At 40.4% G+C, this 17,418-nt stretch overlaps 1 protein-coding gene across 2 annotated transcripts; it reads right to left on the reverse strand.

The window, feature by feature from the left end:
• Positions 1-6,186: 6,186 nt before the first annotated feature.
• Positions 6,187-14,740, reverse strand: LOC115795830 (zinc finger protein OZF-like). Of its 2 annotated transcripts, none has more exons than XM_030751940.1 (3): positions 14,667-14,740; positions 12,849-13,114; positions 6,187-8,184 (listed from the first exon to the last, which is right to left on the reverse strand). In XM_030751940.1, the coding sequence occupies exons 2-3, from the start codon at positions 13,096-13,098 to the stop codon at positions 6,839-6,841; spliced, it is 1,596 nt and encodes a 531-aa protein (XP_030607800.1). In that variant the 5' UTR covers positions 13,099-13,114; positions 14,667-14,740; the 3' UTR covers positions 6,187-6,838. The 2 variants fall into 2 exon arrangements, with proteins under 2 accessions (XP_030607800.1, XP_030607801.1); XM_030751941.1 differs by lacking the exon at positions 14,667-14,740 and adding an exon at positions 14,595-14,662.
• Positions 14,741-17,418: the final 2,678 nt, after the last annotated feature.

Genomic DNA, 17,418 nt, shown 5'->3' on the forward strand with positions numbered 1-17,418 from the left:
TTTAGATGTTTGATGTTGTGCCCTGAAGCCCTGATTGTCATGTACTTGCAGGAGGAGGACCCAAATGCAGACTCTTCAGACAAACTGAGTAAACTGAAAACGCACCAGGTGGAAAGTCCAGCAAGAAGTCCCTGCAAACAAAATCCAGACAAGAAACAGACGCTGTGACAGAGAACAAAAGATAACTGAAACTGATTATGCTAATACTGCATCATAGTATTTATACTTATTTATAGGTGTCAAGACAGAAACAGGACCCCAACACAGCACTCAAAAAACAGGATTAGACTCACAAATAGCTTTTATTGCTGAAGTCTTCCAAATCAAAACAATCAACAGAAAAGTAACTGGACAACAGCTGGGAATAACTAGAGCCGTCTGCACAGAAACCACACAACAAGAGGGAAAATGCAACAAAGCACAGGGGAAGTCTGAGATGATATACACACACGGGACAGAGAGGGAACAGGCAAACAGGTGGGAACACAGCTGAAACCAGTCACACATGACAAGACAAGGAGACAGAAAGAGGGAACAAATTAACCAATAAACAACAAAGATACAAGGCTAAAAAACCCTCACATAGTCCATTACTCAAAAAATTCAAAGGTCCCGGGCCAAAGAGAGAGACCATAACAACAGGGCTAATTGAGGGAATAGGGAACAACTGGGTACACAGCTGAGACTGATCAGGAATAAGGAGATAAAGGAAGTAGAACTAAATTCAAAGCACAAGAGACAAATGACTATCAAAATAAAACCAGCAAACACGACACAAGATCCTATCACTCAAAACTTGACATGGAAATGTGGTATCTGATGCTTTACATGTCTGATATTTCATACTGGATTTTTAACTATTCTAGGGGACATATCAGATATGAAGCCTTTTTCTTAAGGTGAGGCCCTGTTTTTCTCTGTGTGGACCCCCCCCCACACACAAACACACAAACACACACACACACACACACACACACACACACACACACACACACACACACACACACTTCGTGTTTTTTCTATATAAGGATGTGCATGTTTAGAATATGTGTATGCTTTCATCAGTAAAGAAGCTTAGACACTGAGGCCCCCTTACGTGACATTAGCCCAATATGGAAATGTTTGCATACCAAGTATCTCACATTGAAAACTAGGTGAAGCCGGATTCACCATAAGATATCATGTTTGATGCAAATCAAGATGTGGGTATGGATATGAAGGTATAAAACTCTTGTAATTCTCTGACGAGCAGGACGATTGTTTTTTCCTCTCCCATTCATCAACCGGAAGAATGTAAGCCATTGTTCCCTTTGTAATAAACCATATTATTCAAGAAGGCTCTGTCTACGAGAATTTCTCCAACACATTCACAGCAGTTCAGAAGCAACAGCATTTGTCCCCACAGAAGAACCTGGGGGATAGAGCTAGGAAAAATAACATAAACATCTACCCCACATAAACCCCGACCAGAATTCAAATGGAGGTAACCTGAAAAGGAGAAATACAGACTTGAGATATATGAAAATACAACAATAAACAACATCAAATTATGAATTTAAAGTCCTCGAACCTGAAACACTGTTTGCGGACATGCAGGAGGCCTCAGGGAAAGCCTCCTGATCAGGGTTTCACTTTAGCCCCATCAAACTACAACATCAACTCGGGGCAGGAAAAATATGATTTTCTCCTCATGTAGTGTCACAGGAATAATTTATACTTACTTTCCAGACATATTTTATATTTATTATTTAAATTTTCTGTATCAAATCTTTCTGGGTGATTAAATGGACATGAAGGCTCTGTGTTAGAGCCATGACTGAATATTGAACAATGATAAACTCAAATCTTTAAATGTGTAATAAAAATAATTATTCTAGATAAACTGATGGCCAACTGGAATTTAATATAAATGTGAGATAAAAAAAATAAAAACACATTTCCTGCAATAAAGATGAGTGTTTAATTACAACATAATCATAACTAGTAGTAATAGTATTTGTGCTAATCATTGCAACATTATTTTCCAACAAAAACTTGGATTTAAGTTTCCCTCAGTTTTCAAATGACACAGATGAGGGAAGTTTGTTTTTCTGTGATCATAAACTGTGAGTCATCATTGACAAGCTAAAGTTTAACAGGCTGTTGTTTACTTTCTGTAAATGATTAAAACTCAGCGAGGAGGTCTTCACAGTGTGTGCTTTGAAATCATGTGACTTCCTTTCTGCTTCTTTGGATAAATACAAATTACAGTGATTTCTATGATATCTCACTGATGTAGCACAACAATGACTTATGTCAACGCTGTTCAATATTTACAAGGTTCAGTGCATGGGAAAAACTAGCTATGCATATCTTGGTTTTATTCGCGCATGTTCAGACATAACTACATTTGTGAGCTGTGGTGGTTTAATCCAACTGATTTACTCACTGTTCCTGTGGTTACAGCGTTTTGTTGTTCTCACACTGTGGTCAGGTTGCATGGATAGACTAGTGGACTTCACTTTTATGCCTCATTTGTGCTCTTGGGGTGCCACCTCGCCATTTTATGGTATAGCAGCGTAATAACATATTTACAGCACCTCTTGTAGCACAGGGTCCAATTGCTGACATTTGTGTTTGAGATTATTCCACTAATGCTGAGCAATTCTTATATATTACAAATGGCTTATTTACTAGTCTGTAATTAGGTGTATTTACATAGTTAAGCAAAAATATACATCTTTTGGATGAAAACAGTCCAACATGTCCAAAAGCAGGTGAAACACCTTTAATCACACATTTCCTAAAAAGCCTATGCCCTCTAGATTGGATATGATATGCACTGATACTCATCCCACCCTCCTCACTGTCATGGACATGACATAGTTTTACAATGTTTATCACACTGAAATACAATGTTTTTCACTCGGCTTATGCACATGACTGAAACAGCAATGCATCACAAAATATTAATATTCAACTTCAACTTAGGCTCAGGGGACAATGAAGTGATATGAGAATGGCCTCAAATCAAATCTTGCTTAGGGCCCCTTCAAGGCTTGGGCCGGCTCTGATAATAACAGCAATGTGTGTTTGGTGTTTGGATCCTGTGAAATTTCACGTGAATATTTTACAAAGTCAGCTCGGGTCTCTCACCCTCCAGCCTGCTTTCTGTCTTTCCAGACTCACTCATGTTTGCTCACTCATCTCCTCTGAGTCTCCCTTCACTCTTTCCAGTCCTTCCTACAGGTGCGCTCACTTTGACTGTCTTCTTTATTTAGGTCAGTTTTTCAGGCTGAATAAGGTGTGAAGATTAAAAACAGTTTTTCCAGCTGCTCCCAGCTTACTTTCTCCAAAATAAGCAATTGTTGCACTCAATAAACCTTATTCACTTATTCAGCAGCCTAAGCAGAGAAGCCCAGACCTCCCTCTCCCCAGCCACCTCCTCCAGCTTGTCCGGGGGACCCCAAGGCATTCCCAGCACAGCCGAGAGATATAATCTTTCCAGCATGTTCTGGGTCTGCCCTGGGGCTTCCTCCTGCTAGGACATGTCTTGAACACCTCACCCAAGAGCACCCAGGAGGCATCCTAATCAGATGCCCGAACCACCTCAACTGGCTCCTTTTGATGTGAAGGAGCAACGGTTTTACTTTGAGCCCCTCCCAAATGGCTGCTTTCCTCACCCTATCTCCAAGGGAGAGGCCAGCCACTCTTCGTAGGAACCTCATTTCTGCCGCTTGTATTCACAAGCTCATTCTTTCAGTCACTGCCCAAAGCTCATGACCATATTTGAGGGTAGGAACATACAGTGTATCACAAAAGTGAGTACACCCCTCATATGTCTGCATATATTTAAGTATATCTTTTCATGGGACAACACTGACAAAATGACACTTTGACACAATGAAAGTAGTCTGTGTGCAGCTTATATAACAGTCTTCATGTAGAGCAACAATTCATCTTTTAAGATCCTCAGAGAGTTCTTTGCCATGAGGTGCCATGTTGGAACTTTCAGTGACCAGTATGAGAGAGTGTGAGAGCTGCACTACAAAATTGAACACACCTGCTCCCTATGCACACCTGAGACCTAGTAACACTAACGAGTCACATGACATTTTGGAGGGGAAATGACAAGCAGTGCTCACTTTGGACATTTACAGATGTAGTCTCTTAGGCCTGTACTCACTTTTGTTGCTGCTGGTTTAGACTGTATATTGAGTTATTTTGAGGGAAGAATAAATTTACACTGTTATATAAGCTGCACACAGACTACTTTTCATTGTGTCAAAGTGTCATTTTGTCAGTGCTGTCCCATGAAAAGATATACTTAAATATCTGCAGAAATGTGAGGGATGTACTCACTTTTGTGATACACTGTAGATCGACCAGTAAATCGACAGCTTCGCTTTCACGCTCAGCTCCCTCTTCACCACCACAGACCGGTGCAGCATCTGCATCACTGCAGACGCAGCCCTGGTCCATCTGGCAGTCACCTGCTACCTTCTCCTTTCTCCCGTCACTACTGAACAAGCCCCCGAGATACTTAAACTCCTCCTCCCAGTGCAGCAACTCATCCCTGAGCCAATTTTCATGAGGCTTCTCAGCACAGAAGATTTGATTAACTTATTCAACACCACACTGACCTGTTTATCTCAACTAGCCATGTTTAAACCCATTACACTATCTTCTCTTACAAAGATTGTTTTCTTGATGAAATCCACAACTTGCTTCCAAAATACGTTCTGGTTCTAATTACATTCCAATTTCTGCTTTTACACTAGTAAAAGAGTTTATCAGTACACAACACAGTACACAAGATTCTGCACATTAGTGCTTTCATACCCTCACACTGCTGGAGATTTTCAGAACTGTCAGCAAATTTCTGTTGTCAACAGAAACACGGTGGTAATCAAAATTTGTGTAATGGAAAATTTGTTTTTCAACTCTAATAACCTCTGTGTACCTCTTGGGTATGTACCTGTAATTTTCCTGTACAAAGACTGAGTGAGTGAAGATGAGAAAACAACTAAAATGTAAGACGTGTCCAAGGTCATGACGCAGGTTATTATCATGCTGATGCTACATGGTGGTGGGAACTGGAACTCCACACAGCTAACAGAACAAGATTTTATCCACACAATGAGCATAAAGGAGCTGTTATTTTTTCTTCGATCAATGCTGGTGCAAAGACTGTTTGTGCTGTTTTGATCCCCTTGCAAAGGATTTTCAAAAAATATCAAAAAATCAGTTTCAGAGCTCAACTGTTGGCAACTTTTGTGCAACAAAACTCGCTGTTGGCTGTCTCAAAAATCACTAGAAGTAGCTAAAGGACGAATTGAGGTCCGGGTGTGTGTGCTGTCTCCCTTGGTGTCAAAGAGAGGTCCGGGCGATGCCACAGCGTACAAAGGGATGCAGTACGAGCACATCACGGTGACAGCGGAGTTTTCAGGTTTCCAGTGTGGAGTCAAAAAGGGATTTCCTTTTTTTTTTTTAAATGTTTTTTCTTTGCTTATATCGGAAAATATGCTGGTGCACAGGATTTGTGAAGCGCTTATATATAAAATGAAGAAATGACTTGTTCTTACCCTCATTAATAAAGAATATATTGAAGCGTCTGTTAAGACATTGAAGAAGATGGCGAGAGATTGCCAGCAAAAGTTGCCCTTTTATTAACAATTAAATGGTTGCTGTGTGCCGCAACCAGAACAAAACAGTAACAACCAGACTGACTCGGATAATGACGAGAGGGAACCCGGCATGCTTGATGCTGAAATCGCCCAACTGTTCAACTCAGACACTGAAGATGAGGAATTTGATGGATTTGTGGAAGATGAATGATTTAAAATGTGTGTATTTTTCTGTATTTGTTACAACTGAATAATATTCCGAGTTATTGTGAATGAGTTGAATAAAGCTCAACTTACCTGATGCTTTTGTTTCGTTCAACATGTTTTATCATGCGCCTTATAACCCCGGTGCGCCTTATGTATGAAAATAGACCCGTTCATTGATATTGCGCCTTATAAATCGGTGCGCCTTATGGTCTGAAAAATATAGTAGATAATAATTCACTGCAGTGTGAAGGTATTTATTATCAAACAGCATGTCAGACAATGTGCTAATCTACATTAAATATGACTGAAAAACGTCTGATTAAATTACTAAAAACAACAAGACTTAGAAATCCATTAAATGTTTTTACTGTTACATTTTAATGCAGTTTGAAGCATAAGCCTGCAGCTATACTACATGAACATCTTATATCTCTCATTGCCCTACAATGAGACAAAAAGTTCTGCAGCTACAATAGCTAAACAGAAGTATAAAGCAGCCTGAGACGTGTTTATCCAAACAGCAGCTTCTAAATTTATATAACACAAAGTCAAACACAAAAACTTCCCATTCATATTTAAGACAGTACTCACCAGGAAAAAAAATAGTCACAATAAGTTTTAAATAAACTTTAGGGAAAAAAAACTAAGATTTAACACAGTTAAAGAACCAACAGGAAGGGCACATATTGAAGATTAAACTACGAAAAACATCACAACACATGAAGTGACCTCAAAGTTCACAATAATACAAGCTTATGTGCATCTCTTTCCAGCTTTAATCTTGTGTAGCAAAACCTCTTTATTGATCAACAGAGGAATGAAATCCTTATTAAAAAAAAAAAAAACACTACTCTTTTGTGCTTATTTTACCTTACCAAAGCTGTTAAATTAAAATGTTAACAACCTTGATCTACAGCTTATGTGTGTCACCTCTACAACCTAAAGTAAAATATACCACCTTAATCTGAATCTTTGTGGGTTTCTCACCAGTGTGGGCTCTTCACCATTTTACAAGTTTTAAGCTTTTAACCTGCATGAATTTTCATGTGTCTTTTTAACTGAATCATGTAAGTGAATCTTTCCTTACAAGTGCGACAAGAATGTGGCTTCTCACCTGTGTGAATTCTTACATGAGCTTCCAGCGTCGATTTCCTACTGAATCCTTTCCCACAGGTGTTACAGGAATGAGCCCTCTCACCAGTGTAAATTCCCATCTGACTTTTGAATGCTGATAAATCACTAAATATTTTCCCACAAGTACTACAAGAATGAGGCTTCTCACTTGTGCAGATTGTTACACGAGTTTCCATTGCTGATTTCTGACTGAATGTTTTCCCACAGGTGCTACAAAAATAAGGCTTCTTGACTGTGTGGATTGTTACGTGAGTTTCCAGTGTTGATTTCTTACTGAACCTTTTTCCACAGGTGCTACAAGAATAAGGTTTCTCACCTGTGTGGCCTCTCATGTGAGTTTTTATTGCTGTTAAGCCACGGAATCTTTTCCCACAAATGCCACAAGAATACGGCTTCTCACCTGTGTGGATTGTTTCGTGAGTTTTCAGTGTTGATTTATGAGTGAATCTTTTCCCACAGGTGCTACAAGCATGTGGCTTCTCACCTGTGTGAATTCTCTCGTGAGTTTTGAAAGTTGACAAGTCAGTAAATCTTTTACCACAGGTGTTACAAGAATATGGTTTCTCCCCTGTGTGAATTCTCTGGTGAGTTTTCAAGTGTGTCATTTGCCGGAATCTCTTCCCACAGGTGCCACAAGAATGCGGCTTCTTATCTGTATGAATTCTCCTGTGCGTTCTGAATGTTGACAAGTCACTAAATTTTTTCTCACAGGCGCTACAAGAATATGGTTTCTCACCTGTGTGAATTCTCAGATGTGCAGTCAGTCTGGATTTATACAGAAATGCTTTTCCACAAGTGTCACATTTTAAAGACTTTTTACTTGTGTCAGTTTTACACCGACTCTCTGACACAGCAGGGTTGTCTACTCTGTTACACTGATTTCTGTTACTCTGATGTGTCCTCTTCTTTGGTTCTGCATTCCTAGTTGATGTGGAGTACACATGCTCACTTTCTTCCTGGTGTCGGCTCTCTGGTTCAGGAGAGTTGTAAAAAAGGGGCAGGTCACCGTTTGGTTCTGGTTCACTTTCCTCATAAGCAGCAGTGACCATTAAGGCATCAGTCTCGTGCTTCAGCATAAGTTGCTCTCCCTCCTGGCTGGTGCAGAGTTCCTCCTGTTCCTCTTTAATCTGTGGAGGATGTGGGTCCTCCTGGTGCAGACTGGAGTTCCTCTCCTGGTTACAGATCTGCTGGTCTGTGAGAACCTCCTCTTCCTTATAGACATGTCGTTGTGGTAGGTCTGAAGGGAGGAATGGACACAAATTATAGAAACACACATATCTGAGGAAATATAATCGTAATCATTGGGTCTCTACATTATGAGAATGTCACGCATTTAAATTTTATGCCGAGACACTAATTGAATACTGTTGCAGGGTTCTATCCAGAAAAAAAATTCCGCCCAGCGCAGAAGTGTGTTGGGAGGTGTGAGCTAATTAGCATTAACTTGGTAATACTAATTATCTTGCCAATGCTAAATGCTAACTGCTATGTCAGCCTGCTAATGTGATAATGGTTGATCCCTTGGGTCATTGAAGGCACCTGAATCTGATTGGACCATGTGACATGATGATAATAGGAGTGTAAATCCCCCTAGTCTGTGTTACATGCTCTGAAAGTAAGATGCACTTTTACCTGCAGCTACTGTTAATAAACATTCCTTAACCAACACTTCAGTGTGTTATCCTTGAGTCTACCAAGACAAGAAACAAGACAAGCTCCTGGGATTTCATGTTTAATAGGAAGCTCAAAAGTGCCCTTTGAGGTCCCTTTTTCCTCTGCTTCTCCCTCAGTTTCATGCTGATCGCTATTTTACCACACAAAATCAAGCATGAACAGGACTGTTATATAATCACGCAGGCACATTGTGAGAGAAACTGCCCGTGCCCAGTGCTCGACTGCAAATTGTGGTGAAATAATCCTATACTGTAACAATCTAGCCAGAGGAAAAAAAAAAAACAGTCTGGTATCAGTGGTGGGGTGGCGTGTGCGGAGTGCGCACCTGCTTGCTAACTGCAGTGATTGAACAGCAAACTAGTGAAATTCTCAGCCCAGCGTAAGATGACCTCAGCATGGCAAAACGCCGGGCTTAGATACTGGCTCAGCCCAAAGGTGCCAACCCTCCCTCGGGGGAGGCCACAAAGCAAGACTTTTAGGTAGCCTCAAAGCCATTCTGGCAAACCATCAGGTAACTCAGGAGGGGGAAGTAGCTTCCTGTCCACTCTGTATATGGTGGGGATGGGACTCTGCTGACCTCAACTGAGGGCAGACTGGAGTGGTGGTGGTTCCCCCTTTTCAAGAAAGGGGACCAGAGTGGGTTTTTTTCAGTGTCAGGGTGATCACACTTGTCTGCCTCGTTTGGATAGTCTATGCGAGGGTCCTAGAGAGGAGAGTCCATGCATTAGCTAAACCTCAGATTCTGGAGGAACAATGCGTTTTTCATCACAGTTGTCGAATTCTGTGTTTTGTGGACTTGGAGACTTTGTCAAGTCAAGTCAAGTCAAGTCAAGTCAAGTTTATTTATAAAGCACATTTAAAACAACGACGTTGACCAAAGTGCTGTACAAGATCTGTAACCCCAAGGACTATACTAAATAAAAATAAAAATATATAAATAAATAAATAAAATCAAGGCTCTGGATGTTCTTAAATGTGCTTCAGGAGTATAAGATATTGGTTCTTTGGTGCAGGCTATACAGTCCCTGTACAACTGCTGTGAGAACTTGGTCCACATTCCCAATAACATCCACTTATTCTCAGTGGGTGTTAGACGTCATCAGGGCTGCCCTTATTCACTGATTCTGTTCATAATTATTATGGATAGAATTTATAGTTGCAGCTGAGGGGTAAGCTGGGTGTCTGGTTCAGTGGCTTCAGGATCTCATCTCTGCTGCAGCATCTGCAGTGATATGGATCCGGTACCAGATACAAGCAGGTAAAATGAGCTTCCTCGAACAGTGGCTGAGCTCAGCCTTAGAGACAGAGTGAGGAGCTCTGTCATTTGATCAGCTGCTATTCCTCCACATCGAAAAGAGCCAGGTGAGGTAGTTCAGGCATCTGATCCAGGATGCCTCCTGGACACGTTCAAGGAGAGGTGTTCCAGGCATGTAAATGATAAATATACTGGTACCCATTTAGTGCATGGCTACTTAGTTGAGCAATCAAAGCACTTTCTACTTCAATTCTCATCCAATCACACATATAGCTTTTTTCTAAGATTCGCACACACTCTGATGGATGTATCAGGGGTACCTCAGAGGTTAGTATCTGCATGCAGACTGGAGGAGTCAGTGATGATTAAGATACTCATTTGACACACTAGTGATACAAACAGTGCCATCTTCATCCAGTCAATACAACTTCACACAGCAACTCTGCAGACAGGCAGGCACAAAGCCCCTTCCCTCACTAGTAGCTGAACACATGAACGATATTTAACGTTCACAACACTGAGCAAAACTGAGGAATTCAAGAAATCAGTAAAGCTCCTGCTTCAACAACACTGAAATATTAAACAATTATAAATGCTAACCTGGCCACTGCACTCTTTAATACAAACTGTTTAACTATTAGCAAGTACCCAATAGCCACATTCGCCTTCTGTTATCATTAAGGTCACGGCTAGCGGCTGAAACAGTAACAATAATGTGGGAGCTAGGCAGCAAACGTTCTGTAATGTTATTAAACTGTGTTAATTTAACAGGTTAACACAACTATTTGTATCTAAAAAGTTTTATGTTTCTCTTAAAGTCCCAGATTGAAGCTGTGAAAAATCTACCTCAGACCATTTAAAAATATTAGCTTTTCACAGCCTAAAAGAATCTTAAAATATTCATCATAACCTTACAGTTATGTTAATGTAATTTTTTTTGCTTCAAGTCACACAAGTTACAAATAGTGACATTTATGTTATTTGTATTTTTAGGCAGCACGATGGCATGGTGGTTAGCACTGCTGCCTCACTAATAGAATAACATCTAGAAGGTCTGGGTTCGATTCCATCTTAGCCCAGGCCCCTCTCTGTGTGAAGTTCGCATGTTCTCCCCGTGTCTGCGTGGGTTTCCTCTGGGTATTCCGGTATCTTCCCACAGTCCAAAGACATGCAGTTAGTGGGGTTAGGTTAATTGGTCACTCTAAATTGCCCATAGGTGTGAATGTGAATGTTGTCTTTCTGTGTTGGCCCTGCGACAGGCTGGTGCCTGTACACGGTGTACCCTGCCTCTCGCCCTATGTCAGCTGGGATAGGCTCCAACTCCCCTGCAACCCTGAACAGGATAAGCGGAAGAGAATGATGGATGGATGGAGAATCTTTATAAAAATATCCTCTCTTAATTTTTTTGTCCTTTTTGTCCTCTGTGGTGTCAAAACTGGTATCAAATTCCTTCCTGGGTATCCAGTTTGAAATTCTAGTATCCTGACAGCCCAAACATAAACCAGTGAAATTTAAAATGTTCAAAAGTGAAAAATTATTTAGACACTGATGAAAATGACTGCTGACTCCTGATTATTATTAAAGTTTAGCTCAATATTTGGCTGTTTATGATGCTGCATATGTATGAAATATGAAAACACTGGCAATTTTCTTTCAAGTCACCTGTTCCCCTGAATGATACCTGAAATCAGCTCAGCTGGATTTTAACCAGGGCCTTTAAAAGCTCACATGTGCTTCAGCAAGATTTCTGCTTATGTTCAAAATTTTCTGCTCATTCCAAAAAATTTCACATCCCTGTATTTTCAGTGAGTTTTACAAATCATGTACATCTCAACTCTGATACTGAAGCTGACTGAAAAGAGGGACAGGCAACATTACTTTAATATTAGTTAGCAAACGAGCAACAACCCTTTTTAACTCCATAAAACATTACTGGGCTCCCAGTTTACTTTTTTTTCCAGACTTTCTGGGAAAACTGCCCTGATATCTGATCTCTTCCTTCCTCCTTTGTGGCTCCTCCATGATGATAAACCTGCCTGAATGTGCACCCACCAGAGGAGACACCGTGTAGCTGCTGGCTGACAACACTGACACCGTGCGTCTATGCATGTTTGCGCAATGGGAATACTTGCGTTTTCCACAAAAACTTAAGTGGTTGTAGGAGCTCATAATCACTTTTTGGGAGTAAAATAAGACCCACTGCAGAATCACTAGTGCATGATCTCACTAAGTCATGTTACCAGTTTGTCTGAGTAATTCCTCTGGTTTTTCCATGCATTTGCTGGTGCAAATGTATGACTTATAAACACTGGAGGGATGTTTCCCCTGCATTCCCCCTTTAATTCCTACCTGTGTGTCTCTAATTTGGTGGTGAAACGGACATTTACACAACGCCACTGTCTGCACTCAGCAGAGACAGTTTATGAGGAAGAAGCATCACTACCTAGGGATGGGTTATAAAACCCGGCTAATTTATTAAAGGCTAAAATAGCAATAAGCTCCAACGTTACTGGTACTGATTTCTCTCTCTGTCTCTCTGGTCCTGGTCTTACTGATAGTGGCAGAGAAATAAAGTCCATCCTGACTGTGCTCATTGTCACACGTGCAAAAGGTCTTCTGCTTATAAAAGTGGAAACACGAGCGATCTGTGGAAACATTTAGCAAATCCATCACATTCAGATGGATAAATGCAGTTTTGACTGCGTAGCTCACAGTTTATCTGTCCCGGGTATGTTATTGTGGGCATCCTGGAGCGCGCACACAAATAAAGATCTTAAATATCAGTATCAAATATAATTATGTTTCCCCTTTGACTGATACAAAGTTGATGTTTTATTTTAACAGTTTAGAAAAGAAATGCATTAATGATATTTGTTGTAGTTGATCTTAAATTCTTCCTGTAAAAGTAACTTGGTTACTATCCTACATGAGTCATATTCATTTTTTATTAAGACCATCACAGTTTGACATACCTATCCGGTGTGACTTTATTTCAGGTTTCCAGATGTTATCCAGCAGTCTGAGTTGCTCTTCTCCAGTCCAGACGATGATGCCTTCACCCTCCTGCTTCACTACAAGCTGCTCTCCCTTGTGACTGATGCAGAGTTCCTCCTGTTCCTCTTTAATCTGGGGAGCCTCTGGGTTCTGCTGGTCCAGACTGGAGTTCCTCTCCTGGTGACAGACCTGCTGGTTATCCAGATCCTCCTCTTCCTCACACTTCATGCTGTTATGGAAATTCCTGTAGAACAGACAAAAGAAAAACTTTACTAATGTGTTGACAGCAAAATAAACATCTAAGCAAATAGATTTCAGCAGCAGTGAAAATGTGGCTCACTTATGTGAGAGAAATTTAAAGTGTACAAAAAAATCTGCCTTATTGACAGGAGGGATCACCACAGCAGATCTTTTTTTATTTTATGCAGCCCTCTAGGGAATTTGTGTCTCCTCCCACTCTCAGTCACCTGCATCTTACTGGATGTTTATTGCTGAAGGTTTACCTTTGTTATTAACTGCTCCTTGATTTTAGTCTGTTAGCCTACAAGCTGACCTGATTAGTGTCCTACATGAATCCTGTTCCTGTGACTGTTTATGGAAATCAGTGTGCCAGTGTTGATAATTGATTGCTGGTATTTAAGCTGTTGTAAATGACTCACTAGCCTATAATCTTGGAAACATATTTCATGTTTTGCATGAATTATATCAATCATTTTGAGCCTGAAACAACATGGCTGGGAAAAGTGGCTGGTCCTGATGGAATTAGCCCCAAACTTCTCAGGACCTCCTCCAGTCAACTGTACCTACAAAAGGTCTCTACACTCTGGAAAACAGTGTGCATAGTTCCTGTTCCCAAGAACAGATTCCCTGATGACAACAGTGATTACAGGCCTGTAGCCCTCACTTCCCACATTATTAAGACTCTTAAGAGGCTGGTCCTTTCATATCTGATACATATCTGAGTCAGCAATCGTGGTTGTACAAGTGAAGGACAGGAAGAGGAGTACAGGGGCACAATCAGGGACTTCTTAGTAAAACCAAGGAAATGGTGATTGAATTTAGGAGGAAGAGACCCACACTGGCTCCAGTCAGCATACAAGGCTCGGAGGTAGAGGTTGTGTCCAGCTACAGGTACCTGGGAGTGCAGCTGGATGACAAGCGATAGCCCGGTCAGCAGACAGCTAGCGAGGCGAGCTGCTGTTGGAGCAGCGGCAACCGACAGCTCCGAAAACAGCGGAGCACTTTTTGCAAATAAGCGATATGAATTTGGACACAGCTCATCACGGTCATCACATTGTGCGTCGATATAATCTGTATGCCTGGAACTCCTGAGAAACGTTCCATGGTGCAAAGTGCGATTAAAATGCGTTAAATTTTTTAATTCGTTATTTTTCCTGTAATTAATTAATCGTAATTAACGCGTAAAAGTCCCACCCCTACAACAAATATAACAAAACTGTTAAAATCGGGATTTTTTAGGGGGCCAAAAAGGACTCACTGCATTGATTATAATGTAAGCAGTAGGTACAGTAACGCAGTTATAAAGATGCTCGAAAACAGCTAAGTTCTTTCTTTTCTATATAACGCCTTTCTAAATCATGTTGACTGCAGTCTATTTACCAACATAATCAAACATATTAGACATTAAAAACACATAAAAACATCGGAGATCACTTTTTGCAGACGATCACTTTTGGTCACAACACCAACTGATCTCCTCATACCGGACGATGGTTTTTTAACCTTTGAGAAGGTTTCTCCAGGAGCAGCAGTGAGTCTCTCCTTAATAAACTCACCGTTGTTGCTTTAACTATGAAATATCGCGCTAACACGCCACCAAACGAAACTCTTTCAGCTCACTGTCCTTCACACACCAAAATAGCCGTGAGCCGCGTCATTTCCGCGCTTTCTGCTCCTGCTGCTGCGGCTTTTTCTTCTTCTTCTTCTTGATTTCCAGTAGGCGACACACATCAAATGCGCACTGCTGCCCCCCTGAAGTTCTCACATAAAGTCTGGATAAAGCCTGAATACAGAATTTATGGCTCCTAATGATCCAAAAGGTACTAACATTCCTAAAGTACTGACTTTAGGAATAGTCTGTATTTCCATCCCTGACAGTTCCTCATGCATAAGGTTTTTTCTGCAGCATAGTTGGAGCAGACCATCAAAGCATGCTTAGCATTTCTGTCTTTACAAGTGTGGCCCCAGTGAACCAGAACCAAAAAGTGACCATCAAGATTCAAACCTGGTGGGATGATTTGAGCTTGTTTTGCAACCACAGGACCTGGGTACCTTCCAGTCACTGAGTCAACCATGAACTCCTCTATATACCAAAATATTCTAGAGTCAGATCCAAGGCCATCTGTTTCTGACAATGATCCCAAGATCAGCAGCAAATCTAGACCACAATGGCTGAAAAAGAATCAAGGTGCTGCAATGGCCAATTTAAAGTTCAGACTTCAAACTGATTGAAATGATGTGGCTGGTCTCAAGAGAACTGTGTATACACCTCAATGAACTGAAACAACGTTGTAAAGAAGAGTGGCCAAAATTCCTTCATAGTGATGTAACAGACTGATAAAGTCATAGAGAAAACATTTACTTCATGTTATTGCGGTAAACGTGGCTCTACAAGCTACTGAATCATGAGATTTACTTACTAATGACAATGTGTAACATGCATATTCCGAGACCACAAAACCAATCATTCAGTCATGTTAGACTAGTTAGAGCTCCTTTGGTTGGCACACACACACACACACACCTGGCTTCATGTTTCTTGAATTTTAATGCTTCAAAAACAGATGAATGAAAACAGAGATTTTCAAAATAAACTAACATGAAAGACTTGGATCACTGAATATTATTTTACATATTTAATGAACCACTTCACTGATTTAAATGTTTACATTGATTTAAATGTGTTATGAGAATGTGGATACAAATTAGTAAATGCAAATGTAGAGTGAGAATTTAAAGTGCAACAAGTGTTAATCTGGCCTTTGAGACCTTCAAGGGGTTTAAGTTGGACATGTGCACAAATGAGTACAAGGCTGACACCATTCCATCCATTTCAGATTTGGAAGGGATGAATGGGAAATGACCAGATCTGAAGTGGATCCACCGCTCCATGCAACTGGAGTCTGATGACCGGTTTATGGTTCCATCACAGAGCCTATGATACCTTCAGGTGGACCTGGATTGGAGTCACTGCTATCTGGGTTGACCCACTGAGATGGATTTAAGTGATTTTCAGTAGGAAATATGTTGAAATTCAGACTTTGAATTTCAGACACTGTACCTTACAAAATGATGATGTCATTTAATGACTGAATCTCAATCTGTGAACAAATTTCAACATGAAATGTAATCAGATTACTATCAGCCTTTATGTTGCCAATTTTAAAGTCATTTTAAAATATACTTTTGTTTTAGTCTCAGTCATTTCATCCTCATCTTCACTCAAATGTTCCCATCATCTCCAAGATCCCAACTGTGACATTCTTCCATCAGCGTGATCATGACTGACTATTGATCAGCTTTAAACAGATTATTTAAACAGTGATTGCTACAGTAAATGTTTCCAGTGTGGGGAAACTGGCTGATTAATTGGTAAATTGATAAAGTAATTGGTTCCACTGGTGAATGAAGAAATGACCCGAGTGCCTGCCTCCTGAACAGGACCTTGTATGTAAAGGATTGTAGGTTGGAAGCAGGCTTAGGTAATGGTAACACAAATGACAGGTAGTGACAGGTATGTAGCAAAGGTCTGAGGACATCTGGTGGACAGCTACAGGATGGCAGGTCTGGACAGAGAGTCAGGCAATGGCAAGGACTGGTGATGATGAGAGTGCAGCTGCAGAGAGACTGTGGATAAGATTGTAATACAGAATAAAATATAAACTATGAATAATATACATCTATAACAGCGTATTTTTAACAGTAAGTGACTGCACTTATGAAGTAAGCTGCACAGATGTTTGGGTTTGCATATGATGAGTTTACTTGAGTCCAGACAATATGACACAACCACTTATCATGAGCCAGTATAGCACATAAGACTGCATTTATATTTCAGGGCGTACACATGAGACAAAATTAGTCACAAGTTTTAATCAAATTTTGCAACATATGAGTCACAATATGAAAAAAAAACAGCACAAGAGACTAAACCAACAGGACAAGGCCATACTGAAGTTTAGTCTTCATTAAAAATAAATTGCAACAAAATAACCCACATTTATAATTTAGTCTTTATTCATGTGCAGTAAAACATATTTATTGGCTGATAAAGAAGAAAGGAACATTATTAAAAAGGTACAAGTGAGGAAAGATTCATTTCCATTAGGGCTGCAACAATTCCTTGAGTAACTCAAATAATTCAATTCTAAATAAGATCTTCATAAATTTTTTGCTTCGATGCTTCGTTTAAACTCTGCAGCTCAGGTGCCTCAAGGTAAGCGGAGCATTTCACCCACATTACGTTAAAGTTCTCCGTCGCTGAGCCGTCATCGAGACGGTGAGCTCAGGTGGAGCAAAACGAAACGT

Source organism: Archocentrus centrarchus, chromosome 17 (genome assembly GCF_007364275.1).
Source record: "Archocentrus centrarchus isolate MPI-CPG fArcCen1 chromosome 17, fArcCen1, whole genome shotgun sequence".
Taxonomy (NCBI): domain Eukaryota; kingdom Metazoa; phylum Chordata; class Actinopteri; order Cichliformes; family Cichlidae; genus Archocentrus; species Archocentrus centrarchus.